Source organism: Dendropsophus ebraccatus, chromosome 2 (assembly GCF_027789765.1).
Source record: "Dendropsophus ebraccatus isolate aDenEbr1 chromosome 2, aDenEbr1.pat, whole genome shotgun sequence".
Lineage (NCBI taxonomy): Eukaryota > Metazoa > Chordata > Amphibia > Anura > Hylidae > Dendropsophus > Dendropsophus ebraccatus.
In genome coordinates, this window is record NC_091455.1 from 198171415 (window position 1) to 198197814 (window position 26400).

Consider the following 26400-nt stretch of genomic DNA (forward strand, 5'->3'; position numbering starts at 1 on the left):
AACTACGGCCGTAGTTCTCGCCACAGAACTACGGCCGTAATTTTGAGGAGGGGAACATAGCCTTATTCTCAATGGAATCCCGGCCGGAGCGTACACACATCGTATACGCTCCGGCCGGGATCCCATGCGGCACCAGAAAAAACTGACATGTCAGTTTTCTGCGGCCGGAATTCAGTGAATTCTGGCCGCAGAAAGACCTAGCAGTTCACACAGTGAAGTAAGCAGCTCCGCGGCCAGAAAGATCATCTGGCCAGTACTTAAGTACCGGTCGAGATGATCCGTCCAGAGACCGGCCGTTCTGTGACCCGGCCGGGGTCACGGTACAGCCGGTATCATACGAAGTGTGAACATAGCCTATAAATAAAAGTAAATAAATAAATAAACATGTTTGGTATGCATTTTCGCCTGAACTATTAAATGATCACATTACTGATCTCGCACGGTAAACAGCATAAGCACAAAAAAATTCCAAAGTGCAAAATTGCGCATTTTTGGTCACATCAAACCTAGAAAAATTGTAATAAAAAATGATCAAAACGTTTTTTCAATTTCACCACACATATCATTTTTTTCTGGTTTCACAGCATATTTTAGGCAAATATTTCATCTGCCATTGCAAAGAACAATTAGTGGTGCAAAAAATAAGGATTCATCTGGGTCTCTGGGTGGAAAAATGGACACGCTATGGCCTTATATACACGAGGAGGAAAAAAGAAAAGCACAAAAATGAAAATTGGCCTGGTTTTCTAAGGGTTAAAAAAAACAGCACTGAAACAGCTAAATTATTGTATTTAGAGCTCCTTTTTGGTCTCTGGTTTTCCCCGCAGATGGCAAAATCCCGCTCAGCCATTCACTGAATGATTAAGACAGGATTCTTAGTGATTGGCTGAACAGGTTGTTGATCTTGTCTCGAGAGTGACACCCTGCTCAGCCAATCACTGTCTGACTGAGAAAGGTCAGGGCTGTGGCCAGTAATTGGCTGAGCGGTCTGTCACTCTCGAGACAAGAGTGACAGCCCATTGAGCCAATCACTGGCCGCTGTGCTGTCCCATCACAGTCAGTGATCGGCTAAGCGGGTACAGGCGGCTAAAGACACTGGAGACCTGGAGGGCGACACTGGGGGAGGGTGGACAAGTTAGCATACTCTTTTTTTCTTTTCTTTTTTTTAGAATATGCAGCCACCATCTTTACGGACTCATTCTGAACTTTGCAAAAAGTTCAGTTCGCTTTCCTCCCAGACAGTCTACGGGAGAACAGGAATTATCCAGGATTAGGAAAACATGACTGCTGTCTTTCAAAAACAGCACCACGCCTGTCCACAGGTTGTGTGCTGTATTACAAGTCCATTGAACTTAGCTGTAATGCCACAAGAGGACAAAAGTGGCTCTGTTTCTGAGAGAAAGTAGCCATGTTTTTCCAATCCTGAATAACCTTTAAGCCAATAAAAAATACAAGAATAGTCTATAAGACTGAACATATTGATAGCATTCATCATCCGAAGAAATGTCTAGTGTGAAGCCAACAATTCCACACTCACCAGCCGTCGCTGCCAGGAATCATGCTTTATAATGAGCAAAGCGCTGACAATTTTCACAGCAAAATGTGACAATATTGCATTTTATATTCACATTAACTTTCGCTTTACATCAAAGTTAGATGTAGATTTGGGGTCAGAACAGATGCATCAGAAATAAGAGGTGCACTGCATATCTTATGTGTGTAGTGACGGACCACACAGTCATAAAGGAAAATAAAAGTGGGACAACAGTACAGAGATGTAAGTTACATATTATATACAGGTATATATGTACATATATGTATGTAGTGCTGATTTTACCAACTTTGCTTCATGTTATAAGCCCTTTAACTCAGACCCTAGGTTGGGGCCTAAAGTTGTTTAAACAAGATAAGACCCCTAAAGAAAATTCAGATTTCAGACCAGACCCCTAAATTAAACCAGACCCCATAGTACACCTCTAAATTAATTCAGACCCCATACTACACCTCTAAATTAAATCAGACCCCAGACTACACCTTGACATTTATTCAGACCCCAGACTACACCTCGAAATTAATTCAGGCCCCAGACTACACCTCTTAACTCATTAAGATCCCAGACTACACCTCTAATATAATTCAGACTCCAGACTACACCTGCTAATGAATTCAGACTCCAGACTACACCTCTAAAAGAATTCAGACTCCAGACTCCAGACTACACCTCTAATATAATTCAGACCCCAGACTACACCTCTAAATGAATTCAGACTCCAGACTACACCTCTAATATAATTCAGACTCCAGACTACACCTCCTAATTCATTTTAATTCAGACCCTAGACTACACCTTTAAATTAATTCAGACCCCCAGACTATACCTCTAAATTAATTCAGATTCCAGATTACACCTTTAAATTAATTCAATTCAGACTCCAGACTAGACCGCCTAATTACTTTTAATTCAGACCCCAGACTATACCTCTAAATTAATTCAGACTCCAGACTACACCTCCTAATTAATTTTAATTCAGACCACACCTCTAAATTAATTCAGACCCCAGACTATACGTCTAAATAAATTCAGACCCCAGACTATACATCCTAATTAATTTTAATTCAGACCCCAGACTACACCTGTAAATTAATTCAGACCCCAGGCTTCACCTGTAAATTAATTCAGACCCCAGACTACACCTATAAATTAATTCAGACCCCAGGCTTCACCTGTAAATTAATTCAGACCCCAGACTACACCTCTTAATTTTAATTCAGACCCCAAACTACACCCCTTAATAAATAAAGGTGGGGGTCTCAATTAATTAAGATGTGTAGTCTGGGGTCTTATTGAATTAAGACCCCAGACTATACCCCTTAATTGAGACCACAGACATTCAGACTACAGACATGTCCGTTCCACTCTTTCATTGTAAAAAGGAACTTGGGTCCCAGTCATGCCAAATCCCTGCAATCAGTTATCCCCCATCCTGTGAAAGGAGAACTTCATTGATTGGCAAAACCCCTTTAAGTCAAGGGGCTAGTCTACGATATGACTAAAGGCAGGTCCAGCATTAGTGGATGCTTAGAAATTGGTTATATATATATAGGAGAGAGAGAGGGAGTCTATCTGTGTACAAATCTGTGTACAATAAAGAGATGCATTTCCTTACACCCAGTATGGGCGGCCCATAGACCATAGTACATGCTGTAACCCTACTATACTGTATATTATAGACAAAGTTACCCAACCTTCACATTCTAAACTGTGATAAAATAGACGCTCATTTTGTGAATTTTCTATAACTAAGTAGATATTTTTTTCCTTCTTATTTATGAGAAAATTATAGAAGAAATTATTTCTCTTTGCATGAAATCATGTTATACAGTGAGCGGTGGCACCATGAATATGAAAAGGAATCATGGCAGGAGGTAAAATTCATCCTGGGATAAGCTGCGCTTTGATGAAGATCATGTGAAGCGGTAAGTGCGCTGTGTACGCACGCTGAATCCCTAACACTTCTAAATACATGATATACGTGGCAAGCATAACGTTGTCGGGATGAGTCACCGCTATTGTCAAACACAAGCCCATACCCTTCCAAGTCATAATGCATTGTGATTCAACACATATGTTCTGTGCTATGTCACTGTACAGAAGAGATTCAGGATTTCTGTGATTTCAAACCAGATTTCTGGATCTAGGTTTCTCCTAATCATCACCTATGTGGACACTGCACATGTGCTAAATCATTAAAGCCCCTGTGCAGTTCTCAGACAGGTGATGAATAGGAGAAATCCTGCCTGGGGCGTTCCTAATGGTGAAGAGGGCAGGGAGGAGGGATGGAGAGGCAGTGCAGGACTAGGGCACAGACAGTCTAGGCCACGCCAATTTAACACAGGGCTACAAGTTTAAAAGTTGTTTTTTAGGACATTAACTGCTGAACGGACCCAAAGACAGATCTTGGATTAAAAGCAGCTATCCGACGGTACAAGTGCTTTGGGGGGGAGGGGCAGATTGTGAGTACAGAGTAGCTTTCAATATTTACAAAAAGTTATTAAAAACTACAAAGAATGCAAAAATAAATACATAAAATTTTAACGACACCTTTAACTATAACCTAATATTTTACAGGGACTTTTTATAGAACTATTTATAGGAACTCTTGTATTTCTGGTTTTGCCAAGACACACCGAAATACCTTTAGGTTACTTTTAATTATATGGTCTATTTTTTTATTTATTTTTATTTTTTTGCCTCCCTATGATGAATCTCATTAGGAAGGAGATCCTGAACTTTTAATAGCGAACATAATATTTCACATTCTGAAGCCTATAAAAAAAGACTATGCTGTCACCGGAAAGGAAGGGTGGCATTTCCTATGTTATTTTTTGCAGTCTCAGGGCGAGTCTGAATGACTTCATTCCTGCACCAATAATTACATAGAGCCGCAATGTGACACCGGACCTCAGGCACGGCTCTATAATAGCTTCATGTAGAAAGTTTTATGAAGTTTCTCATCTGTTTGTGTTACATAACATAATTCTCCAGCTGTGTATAGTGTTCAGCTGTTTCCAACTCAAAGGGAAGATATGGGGTGGCCTCTCTGTCCATTCTAATTAGTTGCCTTGTTATAGCAATGGGTGGGGGGTTCTGAATACCCAGATCTGGGCTCTTCAAATCTTTTGACATGTCTCTATGGGATGTCAACATTTTTTAAAGCGACAGATTCCCTTTAAAGTTTATTTTGGACAGGGTCTGAGTGTTTTTATCCCATCTCTCTCCGCTCTCTGTGTCTATGTGTGCGAGATGGCCCCATGGACGCATATTATACGACCATCTCAGTCACGTGACACAGTCGATCCCGAGAGTGCGACAGTAAACATTTAAACTCATGAGAGTAACAGAACATTTTATATATATATATATATATATATATATATATATATATATATATAGATAGATAGATAGATAGATAGATAGATAGATAGATGTCAAAAAGTTATACAGATTTGTGATTCACTTTTACTAAAAAAATCTCCAGCTTTACAGTAATTATCAGCTGCTGTACGTCCTGCAGGAAGTGGTGTATTCTTTCCAGTCTGACACAGTCCTCTCTGCTGCCCCCTATGTCCATGTCAGGAACTGTCCAGAGCAGCAGCAAATCCCCATAGAAAACTTCTGCTCTGGACAGTTCCTGACATGGACAGAGGTGGTAGCAGAGAGCACTGTGTCAAACTGGAAAGAATACACTACTTCCTGCAGGACATGTAGCAGCTGTTAAGTACTGGTAGACTGGAGATTTTTAAACTGAAATAAATTACAAACCTGTATAACCTTCTGACACCAGATGATTTTAAAGATTTTTTTCCCCTCCGGAGTACCCCTTTAATTCTGATAAAACAACACTTGTCCCTCTTTTATTCCTCCTGGAAATGAAGGCATCAATTGTCAATTGTGCCTTACCATTCCCCATGTTAATAAAGTGTCAGCACTGACTGGACATTGTCATAGGCGATGGGGAATGTGAACGTTAATTTTGGGAACGGTAACACCAAGTTGACAATGAATGAATAGATTTCCAGGAAGAATAATAGAGGAATGAGACAATGGTGACTGTAATTTATAAAAATTAAAAAAAATATTGAGAGAACTAAGTCAAGAAAGAACTCTGTTTAGGCCTAGGAGTGGACATATGTTGACCATATACTGTATATAGAGCAGTAGTCTATGCCTGTACTATTATACTACAAGGTGACCTCAGTCTCTGTATATGCCCTCTATAATGAACCATGTATATTCAGTTACCTGACTCTGGATTTCACTCTGTTGTTTCAGTCGAAGGTTTTCCGGAGTATCTGCCACAGTGGTAAAGGACTGTTTAGGATAGTGTCTATAAAGTAAAGAGAGAGAGAGAAATAGTCAGTGATATATTTACCCACTTCTGGGTGAAAATTGGCAAGAAAAACTAAATTCTGTCATAAAATCACCTTAATTAAAGTGTAACTGTAATTTCAGGGTCATTTTTCTGAAAACAATAAATATCAATAGTACAAGTGATTTTAAGAAACTCGGTAATAGGTTTTATTTAGCAAAAGAGTTTCCTTCTGTACTGAAAAGCTGTTTTCCTAGCTCCCCCCTGACTTCAGAAGAAGCAGGATTTCTGTGTCCATTTTGCTCAATGGAGAGGGGAGGGGCTGAGAGGAGTGAGAGAGCACGGACCAGTCCTGCACAACACCCTGCAATCTTCTCTCAGCAAGTTCCTAGATAAGCACTGACCTTTCTGACCCCTGAATCCAGCGTTTTAGGTGTCCAGACAGTCTACAAACAGCTGACCTTCATGTCTCCTCTTCCTGCTCACTCATCTCCCTCGCCTCCCCCCCTCCATAGGATATAATGGACACCGCAGAACCCGTCTTCACTGGCTTCTCTGTAATGAAGACAGATTTGCCTGATAATTAACAGATAAGAAGTGAGGGGGGGGGGGGGAGGCTGGGAAATTGTTTTTTGAGTAAAGCAATTGCCTAATAAAACCTATTGAAGAGTTTCTTAAATTGCTTATACTACTGATTTCTGCAAAAAAAAAAAAAAAAAATATATATATATATATATATATATATATATATATATATACATATATATGATAGTTACACTTTAAGAGTCAGGTTCCCTTTAACATGTAAAAGTGATAACCCTCCCATTATGGCTCTCCAGGTTATACAGTGATGTCTGAGCCGTTCGTCAATTTACATGATTTTCATGCTCTCAGATAAAGTTCTTCGAGGAATCTTGTATCCAATGACTAATATTCCCCTCTGAGTGATGCGCTTTGTACAAGCTTGTTACTCATGCTCATCCTCTCTCTCACCACAATGTGGCTATGCTACATGAATCTTGTATTATGAAGTGCCTCGCCGAAAGGAATGATTGATGATGCTGCAAAAAAAGTAATATTAATATCTGAAGTGTCATCGGCACAAACAGACAAGAGGCTGACAATTAGATTTTGTCATTGGTGGGTTTACGGCACATAACAAAAGATAATGATAATAGGGCAGAATTTATTGATGACCCATCAGTTGGGGGTTCTGATACACGGCACCCCTGCCTATCAGCTGTTGTGGTGCCTGACACAGAGACGGAAGGAGACAGCGCCGTGCATTGTGTAGTGGCCATGCAGGGTTACTACAGCTTAGCTCCTAATGAAATAAATGAGAGTTGAGCTGCAGTAACCGATCTTGGCCACTACACGATGAATGGAGTCGTCTGCTTCCAGCTCTCTATCACTGTGTAAACCAGAAGAATGGCTCTCACAAACAGCTGACTGGTAGATGTGTTGGATGTCAGAAAAGTAAATATACACAAAAGAAGCTGGAGGTGCTGAGTGTCAGCACTGCCAGCTTCTTTTGTGCTTATTTTAATTTCAATGTTGCTGTTACCAAACACAGGAAATCCCAGTCCTTTGCAAGCTCACACAGGGATAGACGCCTGTCCATCATGCAGGTTGTATATCAACTGAGGGCAATTACCTTAGGTTAATTATATTATTAACTTTTGCTAATTATATAATCAGCTCTGCAGCCTACCAGGAGACAATGCTCTCTGTTATGTAACTCAGTAATTCAGTAAGTATAATGTTACTGTATAGTTCAAGAGGTTTTGGTGCTGTGTGACAGGAGAGCTGACCATACAATGCAAGCACCCCCAGGATTCTCTACTACTGAATGTGGATGGGATTCAGCTGTGCACATGCAGAATGAGGACCTGTTCCACTTCATGGGCGCTTAGGAATGGCTGTCAATAAATACCAAGTCATGTCTGTGAGAGAGCAAAGGACGGGGACTTCCTGTATTTGGTCTCTTTTTTTTAACAGAGGAAAGACCATATATCAGCACGGAGGGAACATGGAGCACAGTTTAACAAGAAGGGAGACATCTAGTAGCCATATGTAGAACATTGATTTAAACATAGAAAACTTAAAGGGGTTATCCAGCAAAAATCTTCCCATACTTATCAGCTGCTGTATGCCCTGTAGGAAATGTTTTCATTTCAGTCTGACACAGTCCTCTTTGCCTCCTCTGCCTGAAACAGCAACTGCGCAGAGCAGGAGAGGTTTTCTATGGGGATTTGATACTGCTCTGGGCAGTTCCTGACATGGACAGAGGTGGCATCAGAGAGCGCTGTGTCAGACTGGAAAGAATACTCCACTTCCTGCAAACCATACAACAGCTACTAAGTACTGGAAGACTTGAAATTTTTAAATAAAAGTGAATTACAAATCTATATAACTTTCTGAAACAAGTTGATTTGAAAGAAAAAGATTTTCGCTGGCGTACCCCTTTAAAGTGAATACATTGCAGTTGATTTTTAAGAAAAAAAAATTTTATGGCTCGAATTGGGCACTGAAGAACAATGTGTGACCATAGACTAATAAAATCACTTTGGTGGGTTGTAGCAGCACGGAGACACCATCACAAGGCTCACTCACTTAGCTACAGTTACAGCGTAAACCCAGATTTGACACATTCCAGTACAATATTTACAGCACACACGCATATCATGAGAGCGAGCGTGCTGTCCACAAGAGCTTACATTCTAAAGCACATTGTGCCATATGGTGTAGGGGATCTTCAGACATATGTTAGCTGATGTCTGGGACCACGGCCAAGCAACGTGCTACCAGAAGGGGATAGTTTGTTTGCATTCTGTATGTTTTCGTGACACAGATGGGCAGATATTGCATGTGATGAGAAGTGACAGCCCCAGCTGATCCACCGTGTCATTGCCGAGCGTTACCAGATCACGCCGAGCCTCCTGCTCCCTAGCTGCAAGGTAGGGGACGAGGAAAGGCATCCTGCTCTAATTTGTCAATGACACTAGAGATAAGAGGAGTGGGGCTGTATATATATATATATATATATATATATATATAATATTTATTTTTATTTTTTTGTATTTATTTATTTATTTTTAATCATCATTAACAATCCCTATTACTGTTCAACCCCCACCCATACTGCCCCCATCCCACAATAGGAAATATTATGTGCTGACTATATTCCATCTGCTTTTTCATCATCATCATCATCTCCGGCCTTCAGTAACATCAATAGAATCATCCAGTCAACAATTTTTTTCCAAATCTTTTTATTACATTTTCAACAGGAAAAACAACATAATATCCAGTGTTGCTTAAAGGGGTACTCCGGGGGGAAATTTACAAATCAACCGGTGTCAGAATCTTATACAGATTTGTAAATTACTTCTACTTTTTTTTTAAAACTCAAGTCTTCCAGTACTTATCAGCTGCTGTATGTCCTGCAGGAAGTGGTGTATTCTTTCAAGCCTGACAGGGTGCTCTCTGCTGCCACCTCTGTCCATGACAGGAGAGGTTTTCTATGGGAATTTGCTACTGCTCTGGACAGTTCCTGACATGGACAGAGGTGGCAGCAGAGAGCGCTGTGTCAGACTGGAAATAATACACCACTTCCTGCAGGACATTCAGCAACTGATAAGTACTTGAAGACTTATGATTTTTTTTTTAAGTAATTTAGAAACCTGAATATCTTTCTGACACTAGTTGATGTCAAACAATATTCTTTTCCCTCTGGAGTATCCCTTTAAGATAGTTCTGCAGATGGCTAAAATGCTGCAACCTTAGTAGAAGAGGGAGGACACCTAAGAGCCAAAATGAACTGTCTCATTGGAATGTATGGAATGTAAGTGCCTAGCTCCAGATACTATAAGTGTGGCCTGACACTGACATCCACACCCCTCTATATACTTCACCTGAGAGACACCGAACAATATCAGACCGGATTAACATGTACAGATGTTCCAGAAATAAGCAACACCCAGAGGAAGCAATAATTCAGCCATATTCTTCTCTCACTTTCCCCCATTTGTTCTTGAAAGGAAACTAATATTTCTAAGTATATAATTTACTATGTAGTAAAATAAATGTAAGCCGAAAAAAAGACTATTCCAAATGACTAAAGCGACATTGATGGCTGTCACAGTATTTACAGAGGGATTTAAAATGTTTGCTTTTTTATATTTGGTACAGTGGGGAAACATAATGTGGGCTGTTTGGGCAGCTGCCCGAGTCCGGAGCTACAGAGGCCTGTCCACACCACCCACTTCTGATCATATACTCTGGTAAGTGGCACTGGTCCACCAAACTGATGTGTAACTGCAGCACACTGGTCAACTGTGTGTGCACCTTTAAGATGGACAAGCAATTGATGGAGAGCTGAAAGGCAGAAGGGACTTCCACACACCACCTGTGACAGAAAAGAGAAGAGGATAGCCATGCCCATGCTGGGAGAACAACAGGGGAGCACACGTAAGGCAAGTTCGGTTTTCTTGGCCTCCTGTGCAGTTCCCTTATAGAGGAGGTCATCTGCTATCTGGGAACTGGGGCCATTTTCTGTAGGGGGACTACACAGTGGGCCATTTGCTGTAAGGGGACTACACAGGGGACTATCTACTATATGGGACTACACAGGGGGCATCTACTATAAGGGGACCTATACAGGGGGCATCTACTATGGGGGACTACACACTACACAGGGGGGCGATCTCCTATAGAAGACATTAACGCAAGGAGCCATGTACTATAGGGGGATTACACAGGAGGGCCAACTACTATAAGGGGCATGAGCACAGGGGGCAATCTGCTATAGGAGACCTACACAGGGGGCCATCTACTGTAAGGGGGTTGCACAGGGGACCATATACTATAGAGGGGGCTACACAGGGGACCATATACTATAGAGGGGACTACACAGATGGCCATCTACTATAATGGGACCTACACAGAGGGCCATCTACTCTAAGGGGACTACAAAGACGGCCATCTACTATAATGGGACTACACAAGGGGCCACCTACTATAGGGGGACTACACAGGGGATCATCTACTATAGGGGGACTACACAGGAGACCATCTACTATAGGGAAACCTACACAGTGGGCCATCTACTATAGAGGGACACCTACATAGGGGCCATCTATTGTAGGGGACCTATACAGGGCACCATCTGCTGTAAGGAGACTACACATTGTGCAAGGGGCCTATTTAATCTGTGACACAGCTTCATTAGAATTAATGGAACTGTGTCACAGAGGGAAGGGGAGCTGGGACAGTGCATGGGAGAAGAACAGTGCCAACTGTTGACTGCTGACTGTCCATCCACAGATGATGTTGGTGGAGATAGGGGTCGGGGCGTAATACAAATCTATCGGACACATTTGTAGACCATTGAGACTACATTAACATTGTTGAATAATTAGAGTGTTTTAGTAATCTACAGCCTTGTATTGGTTTTACCCGGAGATCTTGGACAAGCAGGAGTCCCCACAAAGGGTGTCCCACACAAGGGGGTGTCCCATACAAGGGGTGTCACTTAGCTTTTTCAGATTACTAGACCTCATACCAGTTTAGTTATACAGCAACACCTCACTTGCTATTGTGTAAGTCAATACTTAGGAATAGTTGTTACCAGTGGTGGTGGTAGTAGTAGTAGTAGTAGTAGTAGTAGTAGTAGTAGTAGTAGTAGTAGTAGTAAATAAATGGCCACAAAAAAATATTACAAGAAAAGCAAAAATAGAATGTTTTAAATCACTAATATTTTGTCCTGAACTTTGATATTAGAGTTAAATTTACAATAATCCTACCATTTTTTAAAGGTTTTCCTATATACAAGCATTTAAAATGAGAGTTTATAAACAAGGTCAAGACAGGCCATAGCTCAGGCCGCCACCTAGTGGTAAGGTAGGGTAGGAACATAATTATGATGCTGTAGACCCACCATTGTTTTTGTATTAGTATTATTTATTTTTACTGCACCTTTGATTCCAGAAAGATGTACAGATGATAATGGGTTAATATACAGAATGTAACATAAGAAAAACAACATGAATAAAGTAAATGACAGACTGATGCATAGGGAGATTAGATCCTGCCTTCGAGGGTTTACAATATAGCTTTTCTCTGCAAAACAATAACTTCCAATAATAGAGTATATCAATCACATCAGAGAGGTATTCATTTCCTCCATACCATGAGTATGATGTGTCCCATCCTTTCTAGCATGATCATAGAATACACAGACTTTCAATATAGCAATTGAATATATTGTAACTATACAGCTGTTGCGAAACTACATTATAGCTCGGCAGTCAGGGTCTGTCAGGGCATGGTGAAAGTTGTAGTTTTTCAACAAATTGGTGTATATGCAAGTGATTAAAAAAAAAACTATACTCACCTTCCTTACTCCCCCACTAAATACAGCTATGGTACCCCCTGCACATTGCTTCAGGGTTTGAAGTTGACACAGCAGCCTCAGTCATTGATTGGTTGAGTGGCCAATACCACATACTGATCCCAAACCTAGAAGCAATGTGCAGCGGAGAGTGAGGCTCCATCATACTGGCAGGTGAATGGGAAGGGTGAGTATAGGTTTTTTGTTTTAAACACCTGAATTAAAACAATTAAAATAATAGGTTATAGGGGGTATCCAGCATTACAAAAAACATGGCCACTTTCTTCCAGAGACAGCACCACTCTTGTCTCCAGTTTAGGTGCAGGTTTTGTAATTCAGTTCCATTGAAGTGAATGGAGCTTAATTGCAAATCACACCTGAACTGAAGACAAGAGTGGTGCTGTCTCTGAAAGAAAGTGGCCATGTTTATGTAGCACTGGATAACCCCTCTATTCCCAGAAGACCCCTTTAATGTTCGTCCTAAGAGAAGAGACATGACTTCACCCCTTAGACAAAGGGGCACCTAAGCAACCCCATAAACTATGACTCTACATCGTGCTGCATAAGGACAATGCAAATACCCTCTGAAACACTACATGTGACACTGTTGTGGGGTACACGTTCCAAAGGTTGACATTCTAAAACCTAGAAAATCTGGTGGACTCTATACACTATACATGCTATAAATATCTAGGCTTTCCTTGGTTATATAAGAAACCTACTTGGCTGTGCTACTGATATGCTCTATAGCACTGGCTGCCAACATGGGCATTATGCCCAACCAGTCATGTCCTATGTAAACTACTTCCTGGCACCATTTTAGTCCCAGTTATACTATCTACTCCCTTTCTCTAGTTATCCAAGTAGTTTAGAGTATCTGAGTATCTGCCCCATCTGTAAAGTAGGTACGCTTATTTGAATTCACTATAAAAGCTGTGTTATGACCAGAGAGAAGCTTCACAAGTGACATCGGAAGAACGCACAAATACACTATGTAAATTCTTAAGATGTAAATCACTAGATTTGTATGGCCTCCCCGACGAGATCTAAAAATGATTCTGACATCGGAATCATCGGTACATTTGAGGAAACACTTGTGGAACGTTTTCTACCAAGAACAATGTAAAAAGAAGACATGATTTTAGATTAAAAGACCCTGTAAAGGTGACTAGATCCTGATTTATATAGACTGACCTCTTTATTAAAGTGCACCTCCAAAGTTGGTCCCTGTTCTGCAAAGATCCATACTGAATAGTGATGAGTAAACCTGAAGAACACTCAATATTTGCCTTCTGGCTGGAAAAGTTCGTATGTGGCCTTAGGACTGGCAGAAAAAACATGGTTACGGCCTAGATCATAGTCAGCTCCTGGTACTTGTTGAGGAGCTGCTTGGACAGCTGGCTGGTTGATGCCCCCCATACTGATCGCTCTTCCTCCTCCTCTCACCCCCCGGACTACTAAGCCTACAACTGGATCCATGCTTTCCAAGACTCCCTAGGGCTGCATCCAACTTCTTTAGGCAGCAGGAGTCAAATGGCGAGTGTACAGGTTCAGACAGGTTTTACTTTATTTCACATGAGTAGAATACATAGTACCCCAGTATTTCTATATAGAATCAGGTATATGGTGGGGATTGATGGCTCAACGTGTGGAGAAGCTAGAACCAATCAAATCCACGTTTGAAGTGATGTCCCAAGCTTAAAGGAGAAGTCCCATAAGACGGAAGAATGACAGGAGGGTGTGGGAACATAATAAACAAAGTATACTTACCTATCTTCGTGGCCGGTAGAGCCGCTCGGGTTTCTGTGACAGCCACCGTCTTTCTGCAGCTCCTCCAGCTGAAACGGCACATATCCATATGATCAATTGCCCGCTCAGCCAATCAGTGACTGGGGCGGGACACCTAACTAGCTGAGCGGGTGATCGATCAGCCGAGCAGCGATGTTCCAGACGAAAATTACAGCCAGTGGCCATCAGAGCATCGGAGGCAAGGGGACAGGTAAGTATACTTTGTTTATTATGTTCCCGCACCCCTTGCCTTCATGACTTTTTTATTTTCATGGGACTTCTTTTTTAATGCAATAAAAAGAAAAAACTTAATCTATAATTCCATGTTGACTTTATGTCCTTGGATTCATATTTTGGGATTGAATAACCAGGGTCAGATTGACCCATATAAAAGTAGAATTGTTACTTAAATTACTTTTTTTTTTTTTTTTTTTAAGGAAGGAAATTCTCAATTGTTGTATTTCTAGTGTGCGACCAGATGTGGAAGCTTGGAGGACATTAGCAGATGCAACATTATTGTTGGGAAGTAGGGATGGTCCGAACCTGCCGAGGTTCGGGTTCGTACGAACCTGAACTCTCGGCAATGATTCCCGCTGTCTTCCACCTCCGTGGAGAGGGAGGATACAGCCGGAGGAACGCCTAGAAAACTGGGATACAGCCATAGCCATAGGCTGTATCCCAGTTTTCCAGGCGGTCCTCCTACTGTATCCACCCTCTCCACGGAGGTGAAAGACAGCGGGAATCATTGCTGAGAGCAGGTTCGGACCATCCCTATTGGGAAGAGTCCGGGCAAAATTGAATTTGACCTTATTTAAATTTGCCAAAATGTGGAATCTGAAGCTGCGGAGGATGATGATGAGCTATTCTTCTTTTTCTTTCCATACTTTATTCTTTTTTCCTTCAGTTTGAATTGGGGGTAGTGGGTGGTCCTGAATGGGCGGGGGGAAGCACCTCAAAACTATGACTACACACAGCACTGTTATGAGGGTAGAGCAAATATTCCCCGGGAATACGGAAGCACAAGTTGAGAGCCTAGGACCTTGCCATATAACGTAAGGATCCGGTGCACAGCCTGAAAGTCTAATTCAGCAATAAAAAAGAAGATAACCAGCACTCTGGTCTTCTCAGTAAAAAATTGGTAGAGCTGGTAGAGTACACCAATGCCTTTCAGCCCTCTAGGAGTCGTACTCATGGCCTGCTTGTTATCTTCTATTTTATTGCTGGCCAGGTTCATTCTTTCTTATCTAAGGCCATCAACATTTTGGATTTAGGCACTAGCTTCCTCTTTTGCAATTGCTTTGGTAAATATAAGATTTATACCCGAGACTGGAGAGCTGCCACTAAAGATTGACAGTAGAGAGGAGCGCAACTTGACCTTGCTCGAGTCCCATCGTTTGGCATTTGAATACTGGTGGCTGAGGAAGTTGGATGCAGCCCTAGGGAGTCTTGAAAAACATGGATACTGGCTATGGTCATAAGCTGTATCCATGTTTTCCAGGACTCCAGTAGTCAAATGCCCCACATTCAGGTTCAGGTGGACTCAAGCATGCTCGAGATTTGCTCAACTCTGTTTTTTTTTTCTCTTGGAGGAATACATACTCTTTGGTGATGTATCAATACTTTGCATGGTGCTTCCAGTAGCTTTTAAAGGGTTCCTATAGTAATTCTGTCAGCAATGTCTCCAGAGGTTTATAGGAGAACTATAAGCAGGCTAGACAAATCTAACCTGCCGATAGCCCCCTTTGGCACCCAGGGTGCTGAGGAGGAAGGTATGTGTCCTTGGCGGTGGTCCCGCACTGTAAGTGGGCATAATCTTCAGCCAGGAGCACTGCCCCACCCCCATAGCACTGAGCTGGCCTGCTGCTTCTAATGATAATCAATGGAGCGGACGGGCCGAAGATTATGCAGACTAACATCTCAGCACCAGGGCCGAAGAGGAAGGTAAGACACATACCTTCCTCCTCAGCATCCCCAGCGCTATAGTGGGCTATCAGCAGATTAGAATCTGTTGATATTTTCCCTTTAGCAGTGACAGCAATAACAACTTTACAATGCCAGAAGCCTCTCTATAAAGATTTGTTAGGCAACATAACTGGAGGAACTTTGTATTTGCTTGGTAGTAGTTGGCATTAAAGTTGCTTTCTTTTATACCAGATCAATAGGGCACCCTGCTGTATTATTCTTCCACTCAGACAAAACAGATCTTGAATCACTCATTTTCCATCAGGTACCTCCTCCTCATACATATAAATGACCAAGTCCGACGGAAATAGGTCCATTTTTTAGCCGACGCTTAATACCTTAATTCTGGATGGAGCAAGGACAACGATCTTTACGACACACTTGGGAATAAAGACTAAGGGCCCTATTCCACCGGCCGATTATCGTTCGCATAATCGTTAACGATTAACAATCTCAAACGACCGCTATTGCGAAAGACCTAAAAACGTTCACTCATTTCCATGGGACGATCATCGTTACTTATGATCGTATTTGCGATAGTTTTTTCTTCGCTATTTCTTCGCTATTGCGTTCGTATCTACTGCGAACGACCGAACAACGTCTTATTCAATGCGAACGTTTTGCAAACGAACAACGATAAAAATAGGTCCAGGTCTTATAAAGCGATCAACGATTTCTCGTTCGGTCGTTAATCGTTAACTGCATTTCAACCGAACGATTAGATTTGAACGATTTAACAATAATCTGAACGATAATCGTCCGGTGGAATAGGGCCCTTAGAAAAGGTGATATTATGTGCCTTTAAGGAACTTCACGCAGTTTGGGATCATCCAGGCACACACATTGCTAACATTCTTCAACAAGAATGTACAAATTGGATAAGGACACCAAACAATGACTCTTATGTGTAATAGAGGGAAATTATTTGGAAGCGATTGCAGTCAGCACCATTGCTCAAGGCTCCCACTGCTCTCTCACACCTCCATACGTGGGTCACAACCTCAAAGTACAAGAGATACCATGGTAACTGGGTTATTAACTAGTAGCTTCACATTATACCAAATGGAAATATGCGCTGACAAAGGCACACAAGACTTCTCCGACGTGATCATTTTAGTTTGTTTTAATCCAGCCCTGCAAGAATAACAGAGTAATCTACAGCCTCCTTATTGTCTTCATATTATTGTTATTCACCGTCCACTCATTATTGATGGCAACCTTATGGACCCTAATATAAGGTAATAGGTTGAAAATTAAATGGCCATTGTCCCAATATTTTGATCAGTCAGGGACTAGGGGGGAGATTTATCAAACATGGTGAAAATGAAACTGGCCCAGTTGCCCCTAGCAACCAATCAGATTCCACCTTTCATTCCTCACAGACTCTTTGGAAAATGAAAGGTGGAATCTGACTGGTTGCTAGGGGCAACTGGGCCTGTTTCACTTTACACCATGTTTGAGAAATCTCCCCCTAGGTGTTTAGGTGTTTAAGCCCCGACTAATCTCTAGAGAAGCAAGGAGCATATGGTAAACCTGTTCTCTCCCTATACTGAACCACATGACTAAGGGCTCCATTACACGGGAAGATCGTTGTGTGGAAAATCGTTATATCGTTCGAATATAAAAATAATCGTTCTTTGCAATTACAGGTCGTTGATCGTTGATCGCATGCAGCCCGGGACCGCAGCTATTAGCGGGCACGGTCTGATCGCCGTGCCCGCTAATTAGATAATCGGATGCATCTGTCAAAGATGCAGTCGTTCCCTGGTGTCTAGTGGCGGAGATCCCCCCCCCCCCCGGAGGAGCGATCCCCGTGTCCCAGAGGAGCGATCCCCGTGTCTATCTTATCGATCGAGTGCCTATCTTATCGATCTATGCTGCATATCTATGCAGCATAGATCTCAATGAGAGATCAGTGTGCATATACTAGTAGTCCCTCAGGGGGAATAACCCTAACCCCAGGGAGAATAACCCTAACCCCAGGGGGGCTTCTAGTATAAGTGTAAGAGTTTTAAAAAAAGTGTTATTATTAGTAAAAAGCCCCCTCCCCTAATAAAAGTGTGAATCACCCCCCTTTTCCCATTATATAAATGAAAATAAATAAATAAACATGTTTGGTATCGCCGCGTGCGTAATCACCTGAACTATTCACATTCCTGATCTCGTATGGTAAACGGCGTAAGCTCAAAAAAATCCCAAAGTGCAAAATTGCGCATTTTTGGTCGCATCAAATCCAGAAAAATTGTAATAAAAAGCGATCAAAAAGTCGTATATATGCAATCAAGGTACCGATAGAAAGAACAGATCATGGCGCAAAAAATTACACCTCACACAGCCCCATAGACCAAAGGATAAAAGCGCTATAAGCCTGGGAATGGAGCGATTTTAAGGAACATATATTTGTTAACAATGGTTTGAATTTTTTGCAAGCCATCACATAATATAAAAGTTATACATGGTATATATCGTTGTAATCGTAACGACTTTGGGAACATATAAAACATGTTTGTTTGTTTTTTCAATTTCACCACACATTGAATTTTTTCTGGTTTCGCAGTGTACTTTATGAGAAAATTCAGCCTGTCATTGCAAAGTACAATTAGTGGCGCAAAACATAAGGGCTCATGTGGGTTTCTAGGTGGAAAAATGCAGGTGCTATGGCCTTTTAAACACAAGGAGGAAAAAAGAAAACGCAAAAATTTAAATTGGCCCGGTCCTCTAAGGGTTAATCGTTTGCTGTAATTCCGCATTCCTTCACTAATCATTCAGTGTAATTGCACATCGTTCCTTCTATTGCTTGGATCAGATAGAGTAAATGATCGTAGTAACGATTCATGTAACAATCGTAACTAACGACTATTGTTCTGTGTAATATAGTGAACAATTTCATGTTAACAATAAACAATCTAGTTTGCGATCGTTTGTCGTTAATCGCTTTGTTTAATAGGATGGACTCCCAATGTAAGTCTATGGGAAGGAAAGCAAGTGGGGAAAAGGTCCTAGAAGTCCCCAGCAGCTGTTTTGCCCCTGGTCAGTACATAGCAGGGGGCTAGCTTACAAGACTTATGAAGAAAGGATTCTTGTTGTGGAAAAAACTTAAAAATCATGTCTTCTCATTTGCCAACCAGCACCCTACCCAGTACTGGCAAAGGACAAGAACCCCAAAACAGCTTTCTACACTCCGCATTCTAGGGGGGATTCTGCCTTAAAAAACCCCAGTCATTAAAACCCCCAGTCATTTTCTAATACGTTTAAATGAGTTAAAGAAGCACTCCAATGCAAGCCACATAGGTGGCACCAGAGAGCTTAGAGATAATATGCATATTTTATTTCCCAGAATTCCAGCGGGGCCATCTCTACATAACACTATGACCCTCTCCCCAAGGAGGATCCTTACCCGTAAGTCTCAGCCCTATAGCAATGAATGGGAGATTGCTACAACAGGTTTAATGTCAGATGAGGAAGGAACCCCACTGGAGGAGCGTTGCAGTACCTTTGTTCTAGTGATCAGTGGAGGTCACAGGGCACCCAGCCATGTAATCGTCTAACAGGTCTTAGATGTTTTAAGAGCTATGCCATAAAAATTCGATGAACAAATACTACTCTGCCTACTGTTACGTATGGCTGGCACAGTAAACATTGGCTCGATAACCGGAATCATTTGTTGGTATTAGAGTTGAGTTAACTTCTAGCTCTTTCAGGTTCGTCCCTAGGATTGCATCCAATTTCAGCAGCCACCACTAATCAAGTGGTGCACCCTCGGATTCGGACAAACCCAATTCGCTCAACTCTAGTTCAACAAACACCATGGTGTGTGATGTTTCCATACTCTCTGTGTGTTTGGTGTAAAAATTGACTATTTATTTGGTGATCATTTTCTATAAGACGGGTCATTGTTTAGCCGATCTCTTCAAAGGGAATCTACGCAAACACTGTAAATGTATCACCAGTTGTACCTTCCCATGAATCACTGGCAGCCATGTATAACCTTGTTGTAATCTTTGTTTGTTTATTTGGGCTCCAATTGAATGATGGTTTACAACAATGTTAAATCCAGGTTTTAAGATGTAGTATGATAAAACAAGCATGCAAGTCGTAACTTTCTATTGGTCATTCACCATATGTTAAAGGGGATTCCAAGCCCCACAAGGAAACATATTGATCAACTGATCAGGTTGGGATCAGGTTGGGAACAGTAGCAGTGGAGAATTTGTTAGGTTGGTAACTGGGGGGGAAACTACCTTTATAATTTCTCAAGGTTCCTCCACTCATTATGGTGGCATAGGACTCTGGCACCACCCAAGCTTCACTCCAACATCCCCAAGATAACCCCAGTCCCACTTCATTAATTTTTCCTAATTTACCTCCCACTTTGTTTCCAAGCCAAAGCAATCCAACATGGCGGTGGCACTGGCAATTATCCATATGGCCAATTAGGCAATTTTGTGAACAAGGGCCGGGGCTAATGCCACCAGTGCACCGATCCACGTTCCTCCAGCCCAACCCTTCTAATGAATATCAGCAGACCCAGATCTCTAAATGTGGTGGGCAGTGATGCATACAGTACCGTATGTATCGCTGCTCACTGTACTGCTTATGGGGGCTTGGATACAAGTGAGAGGCAAAGCATACTATACTGTTTATATTTATATACACATCTGGATTGCACCTCTCAGCTCTGGACAGGTAGGAGAGATACAGTGCGCTGGCATATTGTGGTACTATAATATAGCACTGCCATACTCATAACTATGTCTGTAACATATGTACAGTATATACACCAAACACATTCTGATATATACAAGTGCAAACTAAACATTAAAAAGTATTACTAAGCAGTCCCTTAAATGCAAAGTGTCCATTTAAAGTGACAGGCAACTATTTACAAAGGGTGAAGTCACTGCCAGTGACTTATAATCCTGCTGTAAAATTATGATCTGTTTCATACCACTCTTGTATTTACCAGTCATTTTATACTAGCAGCCACTGAACTTTTCCTCACTTCTGTTCACTGTTATTTCCTGTTCGTAACGCCAGCATTCTGACACTCTCCTGTCACCCTGCCCTAAGAACTGAATTATTCAGTGCAGGCATTTTTATCATAATCTGAATTTTTTTTTTTTTTCATAAAAGCTTTTCACATTACAATCCAAACAGCAATAGCCCTGAAGCCACAGCCCAATGCTAAACCTGCAATTATAATACCGTCTTCATTAGGCTCAGGCGTGTCGCATCTATTCCCACACTATGGCACAGCCGCCCGTGAACAAACCCATTAACAAAAACAAACCCCTGTTAGTCATAAAGCGGGGACAGGGGTTTTATTGTCTGCCGGCTTTACTACATTCTGTTTATTTATCAGTCACAGTAAGTGCTGAACGCAAATGATTCCTGTGGGAATGAGGCATATTTATGTTTGCAATTATGGTTTTCAGTGCATAAAGTTCCAAGTTCCTATTCGATGAAAGGTCTGTATGGTAATGCATTACCAGAAGCACGGCGCAGGGCATGGACTGTAATTTCTCTGCACTTAAAGGAAATGCATCACCTGCATTTTTTTTTCTTATCTAGAATCAGATTCTGATCAGGTTTTATATTTTTATTGAAAATTTTTTCCTTTTTTTTTTTCGTGCCTGATTAAAGGGCAAGCATCTTCCCCTATCTACTTCTTTGCTCTATGAACAGTAGTGTTGAGCAAACTTGGCGAAAGTTTGGGTTTGGCAACGTTTGTTTGAATCCGAATGCTCAACTTTTGACTTCCAATGGCTGGAGAAGTTGGATGCCACCCTGGGGAGCCCTGGAAAAGATTAATATAACAACAGGATATGTTCCCACAATGTCATTTTTTAGCCGTTTTGTGTCCATTTTTTGAGACAGCTGTCATTTTAGCACCAATATGCAAATCATGGCCATCATTTGCATAAAATTGCAGTGTTTTGGCGCCAAAATTACTGCTGCCCAAAAAAGACTGCTGCGAAACGGCCAAAAAAAACCTTGTGGTCATCTCCATGAATACCCGAACTACCAAAAGTAAATGGATTGCACAAAGTCCGGACTTTGTGACGGCTACACTTTAAGAACTTACTGCAATGTTTTTCTTTTCAACTTATACCCTAAGCACTTCTATCTATAAAATAGTTATCAACCACTTTAATACTGTAATAGCCAGACTATTTTGGACCTTATATTTTTTTTGCAAAATGACTTGTATATATCTTTTGCTTTGTTCTGGGATACATACTGAATATAATGTATAAAAGAATTAGGAAAAGTTTTTTGAAGGAAAACACCATTCGCTATAAGGCAATGAGAATTTAAGTTTCTGAGTTGGTGATACCACATTTATATAGTTGTTTGTTTTTACTTCATTTGTATAATTGAAACAAAATCGGCAGAATCCCACCTGCCTTAGGGCCCTATTCCACGGAGCGATAATCGGCCGAATCGGCTGATTATCGCTCCGTGGACTAGAGACAACGATCAGCCGATGATCGTTGTCATCAGCTGATCGTTGATATAGGTCCGGACCTATATTTGTCGGGCGCCGACCGCGTACCGCTACGTGGAATAGTGGTGCGCGGCCGGCGACTGCGATATACATTACCTATTCATGGTGCAGGGCTCCTCTTCTCCTGCTTCTCCCGGGTCCCGCGCGCTCCTCCAGCGTCAGGGCGACCTGTATCAGCTGAAAGGCCGCTCAGCCAATCACAGGCCGCGGCATTCCCGGCCAGGTACTCAGTGACAGGGCATGCCATGCTGTGGGGGTCCCGATCACTTGTGCCGACAGGCGGGGGTGAGTCACTTACCTCCGTCTTGTCGGATCAGCCATCCATGCATAGAGTCTGCTCTCAGGCAGGCTCTATGTATAGATCGCCGATAACACTTATCTATGCTATGCTATGGCATGATTGCATGTTTTACAGTGAAAAAAAAGGGTTAAAAAAAGTGTAATAAAAAAAAAAGTTTTAAAAGTATTATAAACCCCCCTCCCAATAAAGGTTTAAAATACCCCCTTGCCCAAAAAAACATATTGTATATCGTAGCGTGTGGAATTGTCCAATCTATTAAAATATAACATTATTGCTCCCGCACGGTGAAGTTTGCTGATTTTTTAAAATTATATATCAGAAAAAAATTAATAAAAACAATCAAAATTTTTCTGTTACATCAGTATGATATTAATAAAAACTAGAGATCATGGCGCAAAAAATGACACCCCAACCAGCCCTGTAGGAGGAAAAATAAAAGTGCTATGGCTCTTAGAAAGTGGGAAGGAACATTGTATTAATTTGACCCGGACATCCGTGCATCAATGGGCTCGGTCTTGAAGGGGTTAAACCCCTGTAGAGGGGTTGTAGCATAGCATTGGAATCAGGGCAGCAAAGGCTGCAAAATTACATGAAAAGACGAGTTTTTTGTTTGTTTTTTTATAATGACCATAGGTACGCAATATGGCACAAATATGGGTGCAAGGTTTCATCCAGGATACAGCTGGGAAAGCTGTCAGCCAAAAAATATCTCAGCTATCTTATGACCATCAAAGAGGAAGAGCTAAGATAAACTACTGTCAGCTTCCAAGGGCAGCCAGCAACCGTTACAAGTATCTGAGTGTAAATCTATGTATAAGAATGGAGAGAACACACAGCAAAGCAAAGAATTCGCAAAGTTACTCGACCTTTGATGTAGAATGTTGCGGAAAGTGGGAGTATACTCCTAATGAATCATTTCCACTCAGATACACATCTCTCCCGAGAAGGTTTCCGTACCTCCACCAACACTTCACCAGCTTGGCAAGAAAAAATAAGCTCCTATGCCAATATTATTCCTAGTGCAGAAAGATTACTGAGATAAAGAAGCAGAACAGAAGGACGCAAGTGCAAGAAAGAAAAACTGGCTAAATACAGATAACGTCTGTGTCCAACGTATGTAAACTCTAGATATCCATAAAGGTCTAATCTAACAATCATGGATAGAACTAACAAGAAAATAAACATAAATACAGTCTTAGGCTATGTTCACACTACTTATGAGACCAGCCGTTCCGTGAGCCCGGCCGGGTCACGGAACGGCTGGTCTCTGGCCGGATCATCTCGGCCGGTACTTAAGTACTGGCCTGATGATCTTTCTGGCCGCAGAGCTCTGATGCGGGCGCATCAGTGCGCGCCCGCATCAGAGTTTACCATAGCACACAGTGAAGCCGGAGCCGCTCGCTTCACTGTGTGAACTGAGAGGGCTTTCTGCGGCCGGAATTCACTGAATTCCGGCCGCAGAAAACTGACCTGTCAGTTATTTGCGGGGCCGCACAGATCCCGTCCGGAGTTCAAGCCTGAGGAATTAGATGGCCAGACTAGGGGTATTATTATTACACCAGATGATTATTTGTCGTGTTTGGCCAATTACCGGTCGTTCTGTACGATCGTTTAGCATAATAGCTCATGTTTAAAGGCAATGATCAGCCGACATGCAAAGATGTTGGCTAATCATTGTTTTAAAGGGGTTATCCAATGTTAAAAAAAAACATGGCCACGTTTCCCCCTCTCTTGTCTCCAGTTCAGGTGTGGTTTGCAATCAAGCTCCATTTACTTCAATGGAAATGAGTTTGAAACCCCACCCAATCTGGAGACAAGAGAGGGGGAAAAGTGGCCATGTTTTTGTAGCGCTGGATAACCCCTTTAAAGCATGAACCAAAATCCCAACAACGATAGCAATGGTCTGCTGGCCATGGTCCAGCAGACTGCCGTTATCTTCTATGGGCCACCCAGATGATCTAAAGATCGTCCGGACAGCCCCTCCCGCAGTTCCCCATGCCTGACAGGTCGGCGCTCGCTTGCTCCTCAATATCGGGCCATCTAGTACTTGGAAGTCTCAGTCATGCTTTTTCGACCCATTTCGGACACTTTTAGCCATGTGACATATCCCATTGTCTTACTTGGAGATCCCATCCTCCCCAGGAGACAATTAGTATGTATGCGTATACATGATCTGCAAAAATGGATTTATACCCAGATCGGTGCCTCTAAATGGAAGAGTGGCGCAGAGAACCCCATAAGAGCATCCCCCAGGCCACTATGCTGCCCTCACCAATGGCTGCAGGGGGTTTGTTCTTCATTTGATGGAGCAGAAAATGTGACTCATTGGAGAAGACAACCCTTTACCAATCAGTGGAGTCCACTTCTGGTACTGGCTTAAGAACTTGAGCTTTTTCTGGCAATGCTTTTTTAGCAGAGGTGCTGTGACCATCCGTCTGCTCCAGAGCCCCATATGCAGTAACGTTCACCAAACTGTTTTCAAAAAGACATCCGTTAGTTCCCTGGTTTATTTTGGCAGAGAGCTTCTCCATTGAAACACGTCGATCTGCCCTCGCGTTCATAGATAACGTTCACCTTTCAAATCAATGTCAGTTCCCACGTCCCTTATTCCCAATGGTGCCACTTGTCCATTCACCTTACACTTTCAGAAAATACGGCCACCATTGGCTTGGCTTTAATAATCATCCAATTTTTTTAACTTTTACCCATTATCGCAATGAGGGATATATGTGAAAACTGCCTGTCGCCACCTTATAGACCCAACTGAAAAGTAGGAAGCGGTCATAATAACGTGACAGAACTGTGTGTACAAATATAACGGCACCCAAGTGGTGCAAACAATGGGAATTCGAAATTCCCTGATGTTTTTCAACTTATGAAAACCAATAACAACAGGGGTTAGTGGGTTCACACTGAGATTTTGCTGTCTGTCTAACGTATCCATCTGTTTTGCCATTGATTTTCATTACTTAAAAAAAAAAAAAAAAACTGGATTTGTTTTTTTTAAGCATACACAAAACTATGGTTGACCACGTTTTTGTATATGCTAAAAAAATCCATTTTTTTTATCCTCTTGTTTATAATGGAAGTCAATGGAAAAACGGATGCATCAATTTTTTTCATCCGTTTATCCAATAAACGTATACGTTAAACGGACAACAGAAACGCAGTGTGAACCCCTATTACACAAAGCAATTATCAGCCATATTTGGCTGATTTTCATCCATTACAGCCGATAATCGATTTGTGTAATAAAAGGTAACGATCCGAGCGGAGTCCAGCCTCAGCCGCTGAATAGCTGAACCGCCTTGAGACATCACGTTTCAAGGCACAGCTCAGACCAGGAAGCGGCGGGCGGACGGGAGAACGGGGCGGTGCGTTCCGGGACCAGACGCTGGAACCGGGAAGGTAAGTGACCGACGGCCTCTATTTCCACTCCTTCCCCGGCCATACCCTAAAAATAACCTCAGCCCGGAGTACCCCTTTACCAGGCATGGCCAGAGCAGACCGCTGCTATCTTCTATGTGCTCCCCCAGGTCCCCGCACGCGCAACCCCCCCTCCCCCCCGCATTTACCCGAA

At 42.0% G+C, this 26400-nt stretch overlaps 1 protein-coding gene across 1 annotated transcript in view; it reads right to left on the bottom strand.

Moving 5' to 3' along the window:
- The window catches only part of NEBL (nebulette), a 143019-nt gene that overhangs the window by 67233 nt on the left and 49386 nt on the right, over positions 1-26400 (bottom strand). The window contains exon 3 of the mRNA XM_069959040.1: positions 5804-5888. Coding sequence (XP_069815141.1) covers positions 5804-5888 — 85 coding nt within the window. The remainder of the gene's footprint in view (positions 1-5803; positions 5889-26400) is intronic.